The sequence below is a fragment of the Anopheles cruzii genome, chromosome 3, assembly GCF_943734635.1.
Source record: "Anopheles cruzii chromosome 3, idAnoCruzAS_RS32_06, whole genome shotgun sequence".
NCBI lineage: Eukaryota > Metazoa > Arthropoda > Insecta > Diptera > Culicidae > Anopheles > Anopheles cruzii.
The window spans coordinates 38,209,100-38,222,614 of NC_069145.1; the positions used below are offsets into that span (position 1 = coordinate 38,209,100).

The 13,515-nt window shown below is 46.4% G+C and overlaps 1 protein-coding gene across 1 annotated transcript in view; it reads left to right on the forward strand.

Moving 5' to 3' along the window:
• Positions 1-2,310: 2,310 nt before the first annotated feature.
• Positions 2,311-13,515, forward strand: part of LOC128270348 (cGMP-specific 3',5'-cyclic phosphodiesterase) — a 30,014-nt gene continuing 18,809 nt past the window's right edge. Inside the window, exon 1 of the mRNA XM_053007747.1 lies at positions 2,311-2,919. Coding sequence (XP_052863707.1) covers positions 2,311-2,919 — 609 coding nt within the window. The remainder of the gene's footprint in view (positions 2,920-13,515) is intronic.

Below are 13,515 nucleotides of genomic sequence, written 5' to 3' on the forward strand. Positions count from 1 at the left end.
TACGGGTCGCTGCACCGGGACCGGGCGGCGGGATCCGTCGCTTTCGAGTTCAAAAGTTGCAAACAAGGAAGCCACAGCTCTCTCTCTCTCGGCGGTCGTCAGCTGCCGGTGCTCACAAAGCATCCTTTCTTTCGCCGGTCCTTCGCGGTGATTGAGTTTTAAGCTTTAATGAGCAGCATCTTGGGTTCGATCGTTCGTGACCGATGGGAAGTGGGGGAGGGGGGGGAGGTGCTTGAAGGCACCGCCGGCAACCTTTCCTTCCCTTTCGCTCGAGTTCTCGGTTCCGGAAGTGAAGTGCATGTAGTGTGTGCGAGATAAAGATTGATTGGCCCGAAGCAGCGGCTGGTTCTTGTTACGTGTGCCAAGTTGAACGAGCAAATCGGTGGAACAGGTCCTTCGACTGGTTCACGGTCGGCTCTTCTGCGGAATTACCCGTATTACCGCGCTGTTGAACTTTGCAAGGACGTGTGCTTCAGCCGTGTGTGCGCTGGGCAAACTTCGCCCGCTGTTCGCCCGAAGGGTCGAACGCCGGGGCGAGAAAGGTGATATTTGGTGCTTTGATAGCGTTTGGAGCGTTTGAATTGTTGGCAATACGCGTGTGCAACGTGTGTGTGCTGTATGGCTATATGATAAGGCAAAGTTATGCTGCAATACTTGGAAATTTGTTCGAAACCCACAAAAGCCACTTCGGCGATTATGTGCTTCCTGACAACTTGTAAGAAAATTTCATTGAAGTTTTTGTAATAGGAGCAGCATTTTCGGCATACTGCAGTCATTTTTGGGGCTGCTTTCCAGTCATTTAGTCTTCGTACTCCGCAAGTACTTAAGTTTCACCCGCGGCTGCTGTACAGAACTTTGGCAATAACGCTTCTGTAGCCATTGCTATGGAAGCATGTACTAGGTTGTCATTTAATTCGGAGCCTCGATAACAGAGGGCGCTTGGAAAATGGCAAAATCCACGAAATAAAGTTCGAATTGTTGGAGTATCCACTGTATTCACCAGATTTGGCTTCTAGCGACTTCCATCTGTTTTCAGACCCAAAAAGTCGTGCCCGGATAGCGTTTTTAATCAAATGATGACGTCATAACAACTGCGAAAGCGTATTTTGAAGCCCTTCCAGTTTCTCACTTCAGGGATGGAATTTATAAACTGGAGTCTCTTTGGAACAAGTGTATTGATATTCAGAAAGGCCACACTGGAAAATAAAGTGTATTTCAGATCACAAAAATGTGTTTTTCTTATCAAGGCTCCGAATTTAATGAACAAACTAGTAAGCGCATTTATAGCGCATTCATGGCCAACGTTCGGTGCATAATGAATTCGACACAACTTTCAAAAAATAGAATCAGACAACGAAAATAGCTTTTCATTAAAATTGTTGCCTGAACACATTTACCTCACCAGCTCGCTCTATTTTCCCTTTATTGACTAAGAAAACTAAGTGTTCTTTCTGAGACTCAACTGTTTACTCGAAACCGTTATCACGGGGTTCAATTTAAAGACCAACTATATCTTATTCCATCAAAGTGCAATGAATTAAAAATCTGAAAATATGATTCCTACTTCTAAAAACCTGAATTTTCATTTTGTTCCAAGCAACACGCAATGTAAACGAGTTTCAGTCTTTAATGCACAGGAAGGAAAACTCGCGTTAAAGTATCCGCTGGTAGCATAACAGCATGCCAAATGGCTTCACTAACATCGGTAATCTGCTTAATTGCGGATTGTTTGACATGCAAAATAGCTTTCCCACTGCAGTGTTATGGGCCCCAACATAAAACTCATTTCCTCCGCTCCATAAATGTGTTGATTGGCTCGCTAAAGTTTGAGACAACCATTCTGAACTTCTGCTTTCTTTTCCTTCCTACAGGACTCGGCCCATCGTTAGGCCCGTCGTCTTAATTGCCAGCAAAACGCTGTCAAGATTACGCCAAGCGGCCACACCAACGAACCGTGGCTGATCCAGGATTTCCGACGTTTCCGAATCCCTAATAGCGGCCGGCGTGAGGACTTTAAACGGCCTTTTCTGTGTGTGTGTGTTGTGTGCTTAATGTTTAATTGAGAGGCCATTCATGTGGCAGTGTTCACGCCCGTGTAGACGTGGTCAATGGACGCTGGACGCGGTTTGTTCGAAGTTTTGAATAATTAAATGAAGCTAAATGACCCGGTGCTGCATTTGCATTGCGAAATAATGTTTTCGGTAGTCGGCCTTTCGCTGCCTAATGGTCCGTCGGAAGTGTCCGCTGCCGTCGATGCTGTGACCAGTGGCAACCAGTGTGAGTAAGCGAAAGGTAGCTGGTTTTCTGGCCATGGAACCGGAGCAGCAGCAGTCGGAACGGGAAACGGTGACGCCAACGTCAGCGCCAACCATTAGCGATGAGTGGCCCCAAAAGAACGGTGGACCGGAAGTCGCCAGTCCGCCGACCGGGAATGGTTTGGAACCGGCGCTGGTCGCTCCTCCAACAACCATCAGCAGCAACGGCAACGGGTGTTGCACGGTGCCAACGTTAGCCTCCCCGATGCCACCGGCAGGACCCGGGGCCGAGAACGGTGAGAACGCTAATTGTGCCCTAATGCGAAGCAATTCGCGGCCACTGGGCGCCTCGGAAGACGCCAACCTGCTGTCACCGAACACGTCCCGCTCGAGCATCTCGCAGTCCCAGTCCCCGACCCATCTGTCCCCGTTTCGCCACAAAGCCGACTCGCTCTGCTCGCAGGAGGAGCTGGACGAGATCGGCACCTTCTTCGAGGAGCACTCGGTCGCCATCGAGCGCTGGTTCCGGGAGCGGGCGCCGACCGATGTCGTCGCCAAACTGCAGTCAATTACCACCGATACGTCGAAGTCACCGAAATCGCCCCACCGGGCGTCGGTCACCTCGGATCTGTTCCAGCAGTGGCTCGCCTCATCTCCGGTTAAGGTACGTGATCTGGCCATTCTTCCATTCTCTCTTCAGCACACCACAAAAGTGCATGTCCATCCGATGGCTTGGTTCGTGGTTCGCGGAGGCAAAAAAAAGGGACACCGTCAGCGTGTGAAGGATCAGATTCACCCGAGCGCTAATGATAATTTATGATCCTTTGCTGGCCCCTCGTCCGTCCGTTCGCACTATTATGCAGATTAATTGAATGCATTTTATCATTTTCGCAATTCTCGCCCGCCTCGGCGCAGGTGCCGCTTGTAGGGGACACTTGGGCTCATTAAGGAACCGTTCAACTGACCAGCAGGCGGTAAATAAATAGCGCACCCCGGCAGGCACCGAATCAACATCCACCTTCCCGGGAAGGGTTAATTAAGCCGATTCTTAATTTTCGGTCCGCACTCTCACGGAAGTTGTAAAGCTGATTAAACTTCAAATTGGACATGACGGCCGTAATTTGCGTGGGGGACAAATGGCGGCATTATAACTTTTGTCCCAACCTGCCACCTGATGGTTCGTTATGGGCCGTTACGGGGGGCTCAATTGGTCGTTGGGCCGTTAGCGTAACGGCACATGCCGGGAACACGGGCTAATTACGTAATGTCTAAAGCATCTGTGGTATACTCGATTTTTTGCAACAATTGTCGTGTAATAGGATCACAGAGTATAGAGTAACTAATTGACCGTAATCGTTGCGCGAACAAAAAGTTGTCCTTTATATAGCGATAAAAAATGATATTTATCAAATCAATGTCAGCGTTGGTGTTTTTGTTTACCTTTTTAAGCAGTAAATACAGTATGCGTATTCACGACAGAGTATATTTAAATGTCACATAACTCCGCCACCTGTCAGTCGATTTTGACATATCAGAAATTGCTGCTATTATGCCCGAAATATTGTCAAACACAATAATAAATACCCAAAAACAATAAAAATTGCCCGCTTTTGATCTGCTTAATGGAGGCTGTTATATGAACGGTATTGTAGTCTGAGTGAATTATCAATAAACGGCAATCTATACCCTAAATAAATCTTGTTTATTTGCCAAAATCGATTGACAAACGGTGGAGTTATCTAACATTTAAATATCTCCTTGCATGAATACGTACACCCTGTACTTTAGCTTGGAATAGCTACAGTTAAAATTTTTCAGAATTTGAATTAGTCAAGACTTACGAATGTTTCGTTAGGTTGCTTCATTCTAATCGTAATCTACACCACACAACTTCGCAAAAGCTATCCTAAAGGCGAATCTTCCAAATGGAGGCGCCTGGTGTTTGTTGCTAAATAATTTTAATAACAAATAATCATGCAACAATCCCACAAAAGGAGGACTGTCTTTGAATAAATAAACCGTTCAATAAACTGTCACGTTTGTTCTCCATAAAGCCATTCTTATAAAAACAACATAAAGAATGCTCTGCAGAAGAGCCATAGTTCCGAGAACCATGTTTGTTGGGTTCCAACATTCTTTTCGGTTGCGAAAAACGTTATGTCTCTGTTAGTTCTGACTCTATTGGTTCAATCACTAACTCTTTCACTGTCACAACTTTTTCCTGGTGTTCCCCTGGCGTGAGCACCTGCCCAGTGCCACGAAGTATCATCAACCCCTATCGTGTGCGGCTGAACACGGAAGTATCTGGATGTCCATTTTAACTCAGCGCCGTACAGACTGCTCGTTCGTATTTGTGACTACTCTCAATGGTTTTAACGAAGGCCCCGGCGGGCAGAAGAAACAAACTACGGCCTGTGAGGCCACAGTTGAATGATTCAAATCAGGAAGCAACCATAACCCTGTTACCGGTTGCATGGGAAACGAAATGGGCAACTTGTTGTCGGCAAACCAAGCCCCTCGGTGGCAGCTCAACCATGGCCAATGAACTATCTATTGAATAAATGATGATGTGTTTGGGTTGGGTGAGTGTTCGTTTAAATTTTGATCGCCATGTCTTTAGTGAATATTTGAAAACCCGGGAAGTGCTTCGAAAAAGCTTTTGGAACCGATGAACTAATGCCATACGCTCATTAGAGGCCACATTCAAGGGCGCAGAGCACGATGGAATTGCGAAAGCATTTCGTGGAAAACTGTAACTCTATCGCTCGATTCTGATGGGATTTCGATAGGGGTTTAAACTAGGGTGCTTTCTCTGCGATGGAGATTTAATTTGAAAACCATTTCCCTTTCTTGGTAAAAATAGATATTTTGAGATGGCTCCGCGTCCAAGGCTTCAATAGGTTTTCAGTTCGATCCGATCGAGACCATCGAAGCGTCATAGTTTGCATCGCATTGTTGCGTATCATTCGCTACGTGGAATTGGATCCCATCTTAATTAACTTGTCAGCCCACACGGGGGATTGTAGGCGAAATGTGATGCGATTTTACCGTCGGTTCCTTTTTCTCTTTCTCTCGATCTGTCTTCGAAAGCTTCGAGCTGGGCCGGTGATACTTTTCGGTCGCCGCCGGGGCGCTGAGTTGATTGGAGGTGAAGTTTTAAATGAGATTTATGAAACCCGGCTCCTGGAGGATTGACGCAATGTTGCTGCACTCACCATTGTGGCCCCTCGGGCACCGGTCCGATCCCGATCCGATCGGATGTTGATTTATTGGATCCCTTTTTATTTGTTTCGTCGTCATGTACACATTTCTTGTTACCAGCGTCTTTTTTATTCGTATCGTGCTTCCGGTGACATGCGAAAGAGAGAGGCGACTGGTGTTGGTAATTCAATTTTCTTCACCACCGCCACGAGGATGAACCGGCATTAGCTGCCGTATGGGTGCTGCTTGATGGCAAGATGGATGATAGCACCGCATCGAGGCCACAGCGAGTGCTCATTACCTTTGCCAGGAACCAGACCGCATTTTGTTATTTATGAGTCATCAGGGGCCCGAGCATGTCCTTGCTTCGTTGGGCTTTGAAAAGGGCCAACAATGTTGAGGACCGCTTCTTGGTCGCCACTGAGACACTGAGACTGAGGCAGCAAGGAGTGGCACAGGCAGCAGCAGCCCAAACCCATTTATGTGCCCGATTAGCCTGAGGTTTTTGCACTTTTCAATGTCACTGCGAAACGTGGCGACCCATCGTGCGTCAAGGATATGAAAAATGAATTAACAGGGCACGCGAAGCGGGCACACGCCGTTCTGCGGATGCGACGCACTCAAAAGGTACCGTTTTTTTCTTCCCGGTACTCATAACACAGGGACCGAGAAGCATCGGGGGCCTAGTGCTACGACGATGAATCAAAGCGGGAGGTACGAAACAAGTTACGATCTGTCGCAAGCGCAAAGTTACAAGAGCAGTAAAACGAAAACTCACAGAAATAAATTCATACCCTGACGCGGGAACGGAAGACAGAACAGAAGGGGACGGGGGGACGAAAGTCAATTTCGCTCGTTACAAGAGCCACGGTCGATGGGAGTTACCAGTTCGTACCCGAGTCCGCATTACCCGAGCGCTGAATGAAGAATTTTCCATTAGACTTTTTCATTTGAAGGTTTCACTCTTTCGCTCTGGTTGCTTTAAAAAGGGCAGCAAAACGTCTTGCGCTCTTTATGCCGATAGAAGGTCACCGCTTTCTTTCACATGAAACTTGATTTGCTCTACGATTGGTAATATGGTTGAAACAGAATAACAAGCCAACGAAAATGGTGCACCAAGCCGTTTGACCCGTTTCGAAGCTCGTATACTGATTATGCTCAGAATGCCAACGGCGCGGATCGTTTATTAAGTTTCGTACCTCGGAATAGGTGCACCTCTATGAGCATTGAAAGATATGAATTTGCTTTTGACAAAATAAAATCTTAAACCATATGAAGGGTTCTTGAGTGACAGCATCAACAAAATAGAGAAAGGACTTCTTTAGCTATTGTGGTCTTCTTCACAGTTGTTGTTGATAATATTTAGACCATTTTACTATGTGTCAGTAGCTCATGATGGACAACACCCTTCTAGTCCCAACAAACATCAGCACATGGCTTCAAATCCTACTGCACACACTTCACCTGACTAATGACTTCTTCAGTAAGCCCTTTTTTAAAAGAGTTTTAAAGTATCGGGATCTTATTGAAAACGTATCCTTACCCTGGACGGTAATGTTCGCACAAGTACTGCTCGTTTAAAGTGGTGGCGATTAAAGCAATCGGGAAAGGCTTCGTCTGCTTGGACCGGGACCTCATAATCCTATTGTGTGCGATGCACGAAAGGTCAAAAGGATCATGTAAAACACTCGGCATTGCAGCAGCAGCAGCAGCCTTTTCATTTACAGCGTTCCATTCGCAGCCCTAGCAGTCACTTTGGCTTTTAATTAATGCTCAAAAATCTCCGAAACCGTACGACTCGAGGCCGACTGCTAACGGGATTGTGCGCGGGTTTTTGGGTTGTCGGTTGCTATCGCGGCAACGCCGCTCTGGGCTTCCAGCTTAAATGTTCGGTATTACGCCTGGGGAAGAAAGTTTACTGGGTGGGACAGACCCCAAACAGTGCTGCGTTTGGCTGCTTTAATCGATTGCGACTGTGGTCGGTGCCGGTGAACACGGACAAACTTTCCACATTCCAAGCCCGGCTTGGGCCCGTTTCGGGTACGTGAACTGCGTGTGAGCGAGCGCTCGTGGGCGAGGGAAAAGTTGCGCCATAAATTAAATGAAATTATTTCACTTGAAGTCAGTTCGGGAACTGCTGGGTGCGTTATTCGTATAATTTTCCACTGGATTCCCGGGTAATCGAGAAGATATTGAATTTCGCCGGCGCCTTTATAGCCAGCGGTTAACGGAACTCGGTTGTTGCTGCCGTCTACCAGGCATCAGGTGCACCGTTTTCCGGCTCCTGCGTAGAGGGCGGCCATTGTTTTCTCGCTCTGCAGTGCACGGTCTGCGCACAGACAGGCCCGAGGCTGTTTGACCGTGTCTGCGGCAGACAATGAGTTCATTATCGTGTGCTCGCCACCCAATCCGATGCTTGAGGTCATCATAAATGTTGGCCTTCCGGCCATGTCATTATTTTTATGTGATTTCACTGACTACGCTGAGTGGGGCATTTTAAGGAAGCAGATTAAAGATTCTCTCAGCAGGGTTTGCTGTGGGTTACATGAAGTTTTACAACTTGACGGATACCACGGATGTAATTAAAGGTCAGGACTGTCCAAAATTGGTCAAACAAAACAAATTGTAAATCAGTCAAACATTTTATTAAAAAATCAAGTGATGTTTCTTTTGAAAGCTTATTTTATACAGAACATATAAAAAATTATCATTCAACCTTCCGTCTTAAGGAATGTGAATTGCCGAACCTTTCGTTTTACTCCTTTCCTCCTTGCACCATTCTCCTGGTCGCTTTCTTTGTTGCAGAATGCCAGTTTGCTTTGAATTCCATCTCACTGACAACTGTTTTAAGAGTCTTTTTGAGGTTCCGGTTGATGATGGCCCAAAATTTTTCGATTGGGCGTAGTTCTGGCGTGTTGGCGGCGGTTCATGTCTTTGGGCACCAACTGGACGTTGTTTGCGGCATACCACTCCTTGGCCTTTTTCCCATAATTACAAGATGGCCTAATCCGGCCAAAACAGTACGGAACTTTTGTGCTCTTTTAGGAAAGGCACGTTTATTTAGGCACTCTCGGACATAAATTTCCTGGTTGATGGTCCGGATCGCCTCGACTTTTTAAATCATATGAACAGATAGCCTATACCTATACGAGATAATTCTTTGCGAATTTCGACAGCTTTATGTTCTTGCAAATCTCGGCCACTTTTCCTCTTCCAGTTGCCGTATAGTACTTCTGGCCAGGAAGCTGTTTAAAGTTTGTTTAAAGTTAAAGGTTTGTGACGTCATCATCCTGCACTACGCAGAAAATTTCATCAACATATCTATGCACAGATTCCGCGATCGTTTTCTGGCCGACCTGTTTTGCTTGTCGTCACGATTTGGAGTCACGACTTTCTTGTAGAATGCTAGACTAGCTCGTATTATAGTTCGTTGCACGGTTGAAGACGATACTTCCAGCTTCATTGCGACATCTCGGACAGAGAGTTTGGGATTCCGCTTGAAATAACTGATCACTCGTTTCGTCGTTTTTGCGGTCTCCTGGTTCCGACTTCCACCTTATCCAGTCTTTCTGACTGTCGTCATACGTTCTCCAAACACATTTAATACATTGGTGACCGTTGATTTGGCCACATTGGCTAACTTGGCGTCCGAGTAGTTCGGATTTTCGCGCTGACGGTGCAAGATTTTGAGACGATGCTTCTCTTGTTTCGACGCCATTTCCACAAACGGAGGGCAAATGTCGAAATCGAATAATAGGTATATGAACACACAAATATTAAAAATGAGAACTGTACAGGATTTTTTAATGTATTAGGTCTAGGTGTTAATTCGTGCGGTTTTACAATACATGGCACTGCTCACTAAGTATAACGAATATTTTTGAAATGAAATATGTGTTTGACAGCTACTGTCCTTACGCATCTAATGCAGTATAGGTTTTTTTGCTAAAGTGTAAACAACACCTTTTATAAACATTTAAACATGTCAAGTTTTGTTCCTTGTAGAGTACTTTTGCGGGGAGTACTTTTACATTACTGCTTGCACGGCAGCAAAAGGGGTTCTTGTACCGAATCGTCACTGGTGATGATAAGGGGAGTTATTACAAGAATCCTGAACGCAAAAAACCCTGGATACAGCTTGGTGAACCAGGGCCACCGCAACTAAAGCAAAATATTCCTTGCGCAAAGGTTATGCTGTCCATATGGTGGGATATGAAACGTGTGGTATACTTTGAGCTTTTAAAACCTTATTAAATTGTTGAAGGATAACCCCATAAACCACAATTAATGCATTTGAAGTAAAGCTTTGGCCATAAAACGACGGAAATGGGATAAAAGACATGATAAGCTGATTTTTCAAAAAGACAAAACTCGACCCCACATCGCAAAACCGGTCAAAACCTATCTCGAAAATGTCGGATGGGAACTATTAACCCCCCGCTGTATTCACCAGATGTTGCTCCTTCGGGCTACTATCTGTTCCGTTGCATGAGCAACGATTTGGCAGCACAGCGGTTCACTACTTTTGAAGGTATAGAAAAATGGGTCTCTGACTGGATCGCTGATAAGGATAAGAATTTCTATCGACACGGAATCGAGGAATTACCCGAAAGATGGGAGAAAGTCATCGCTAACGACGGGCAATACTTTCAATAAGTTAGTTATACGTTATGTTGTTGTAATTAGGTTATAAATATTGAATAAAAACCGCACGAATTAACACCTAGACCTAATACTATGAAAAATATTGCGTCAAGTTGAAGTTAACCAATTTTTGACAGTCACACCCTTTATATTCTTCCACTGAGTTGACTCCCGTGAAATAATTGCCAAGCGTTTACGGAGACCTCAAATGAACCACTTGGCATCCGAAACGAACACAGACCTGGCGGTAACCTAATCACCTAATGCCGGGGTTGACACACTGAAGCCATGGAGCGCCAGTCGGTCCAGCGCTCAACAATCCGTCTGGTTCCGGTCTACCAGCCCTGGTCAGGGAGGAGTAACCCCTACAATAAAAACACTGCACCGCGGGAAGCAGAGCACTCCACGCGGGTTGACCAAGGCTACGGGGCCTCGGATTACAGCACGGCCCGAAGCAGGCCGGCACGAGGGACGGGTTTGTTGTGATGACAAGGAGGCCTTCTTGGTGAAGAATGGCCCTAGTCACCTCGCACAATGTCATCGTCTTCCCGGCCGCCGGTCCTCAGCTTTATCGGCGGGCTCAGCGCAAAAATCGACCAAGACGGGAACCGGCCGGCTGTTAGGTGATCCTTTCACCCATCGTGAGGGGACGGGATGTGGAGAGGTGAGCTCCATAAACACGCCCCGCTCGAAGCGCCCACCACAGTGGACCCGAGAGCGACCGTCGTCCGTGCGTCCCGTCAAGGACGTGTGGATCGTTGTTCGACGGCACGGCGCAGTTGTCGTCGGCGTTGTCGGTTTTTCTTTGCTCCTGCTAACCGCCGCTACCCGACTGCGACCGGCACCCAGTAATTGACCCTCTCCACGTGCCGTGTGACCCCGCGGCCCACCCCGAGTCGCCAAGTGTTTGCCGAGCCACTTCCGTGACCTAGATTTGCCCGATGCCGTGGCGAAAATAGTGGCGACAATTTGTAATTCTACCCGCCTCGTGCTCACTCACCGTGCCCGCCGGCAGACCATCCAGGACTATCCCCTTTCCGGCCTCCCGTTGGGCGTTCTTTCGTCCGGTGATGCCTAATCCACTGTCGGAGGTGGTATGTGCGTCGGCGTCGGGAAGGTGTCTGGTAACTGGCCCGCCGGGTGACCGGGGTGCGGGCGGGGGTGGAAGGGCACAGCAGCAACGTAGCATGTGCTTCGCCCACTTACTTCGGGCGCACAGGCTCGGGCGGCTCGCCGGTGCTTTTCCGGTGTGGAAATGTTAATGAGTTGGAGCGTTTAGCACTAATTATTCGACGACTTCCGAGTTTGGTAAACATTTGCTCTACAACACCCTCGGGGCGCCACCCCTCGATTCGCAGCCCGTTACGGAGTCGCCGGACGTGTGCAATCCTGGCTTTGTCCGCGCGCGCGCGCCTTCCGCATCGCCATTACTCGCCCATTATCCTCGAGCGTGATGGTGCTTGTGTGTTTCGCCTTTACCCCGGCAGTGGCACCCCGGTTTCAAAGTGTTCAAGGGAGAGTAAGAACGTTCCGTGGGCCCTTCCGGCCTGCGTAGAGTTGTGTTGTGTTTTGTAAAATCGTTTTCAAAATATTTTCCCATGAGAGCTCTTTCAAAAGTATGAAACGACGCCGTAGAGGTTTGATTGGGCAGGTGAGCGATTAATGATGGTACAAGTGGCATAAACGTAAACATAAAGATCGGTGGGTTCGGTTGGAGGCAGAGGACGATTTGTGTTTACTTTGTACAAATTGTTGGACTGGAACGAAAATACCGAACATACGACGTTTCTCTATTATGTCTTTATTCTTTAAGGTTGATTCGAGGAACTTGTTATGGATACAGTTGTCTGACAATATTTATTGGTGTTCTGGGAGTTCTAAATCGACTTAATTATCCGTAATAGACACACCGCAATATTAATTCAATTTTTTAATTTTATGTTATTTTTACAATTAAGCAAACATTGTTATGATTATTTTTACAAGAAGACAAAATACATCCTATGAATAAAGATACACTTAGCGTAAACTGAGAATATATAGGACCGACACATCCTGCACCAATCTGTGTGCTGTATACGTGCAGGATTGTGAATGGCCACAACATTCCGCATTTGTAATACTTCTTTATGAATTGCGATAAGCATTTGAGGGTTTTTAATTTTCTCATTTATTGGTGTTTATTCAGAGCCATTGGGTAACGTGGCCTTATTGACAACTTACAGGACTAACCTATAGCATAAGTATGAAAAACGACTGAATGAATGAAGGCGTGAAAATAAAAACATCACGATACTGATTAAAGGACACATTAAGGTCAGTAAGTTACAAGAAAATTGACCAACGCTGTACCAACAAAGCCTAAGCCTGGAGAACTTGCGTTGTAAGACTTCAAAGCAATTAATCTGAATTCAGAACCCTTGTGGATAGCACAACCTAGCATTCGGAACATACGCTTAATGATGTCTTAATGGTGCGTATTAAGATTCACCTTCGCATCCAGAATCATGCCTAAGTAATGGATCCCGAAAACTCGCAGGTCAACTAAGGAACCGATGCGAAATGAGAACAGGAGCGGGGCTTTTTTTAATTTCAAATGATATGAAATGGTTTACTAAGTGTCAGAAAGACCTAGGAGCAGTTATTACTGCACGCTTAATGCTGCTTAAATACGTAGCATATAATGTTTTGTTCAAGGTTTTCTAATTCGTGCTATGCCCCAGGAACATCTGTCTTCTGACTACTGATCGCCGTCGTTGAAAGCGATTGTACACCCTCGCTCTAATCCTGTAAAGATTTCGTAAAGGTTTAGGTTTCGTCGGGCACGTATCAACGGGACAGATCATGGATACTGTTATATCGTCTCGGCTATACATTAAATCGGGCAAATATGCGAAAAATGGCAACTCTCGGAAATTGAAACATGACAGCCACCAATGTGAAGTCGTCTGCTAAATAGCCATTTCCTTTTTCGCTGGTGCCACTATTTACTATCGACCTTTGCCATTTGAGAGATGAAAGAAAATCCACGCTCAAAATGTCTCAAATGATAATAAAAACAACAACATCTTTACCATTTTGCTATCAATACCATCGCCCGACGGGCAAACGGTTAAGTTAGGTTTCGTAAGAATTTCCCTGTTATTCTTATCCGCCGTCGCCCACTGCCTTTAACATACAGAAAGTACCGAGAAAGGCCTCACACATTTAACATCCTGGCGGGCTTGAGACAGTTCCCACACGGCGAGCTTCCCACCGCAACACGGTCGGTTGGTCGGGTGACCGGACGGATGTTTGTGCGTGAAACAAGCCGTAGCCGGTACCGGTAAATCGGAACGAGCCAGCAAATTAATAACCGACAGGCGACACACAGGAGCTACTCAGCAGCCACCGCACTGCACAGTGGCTTACTGGT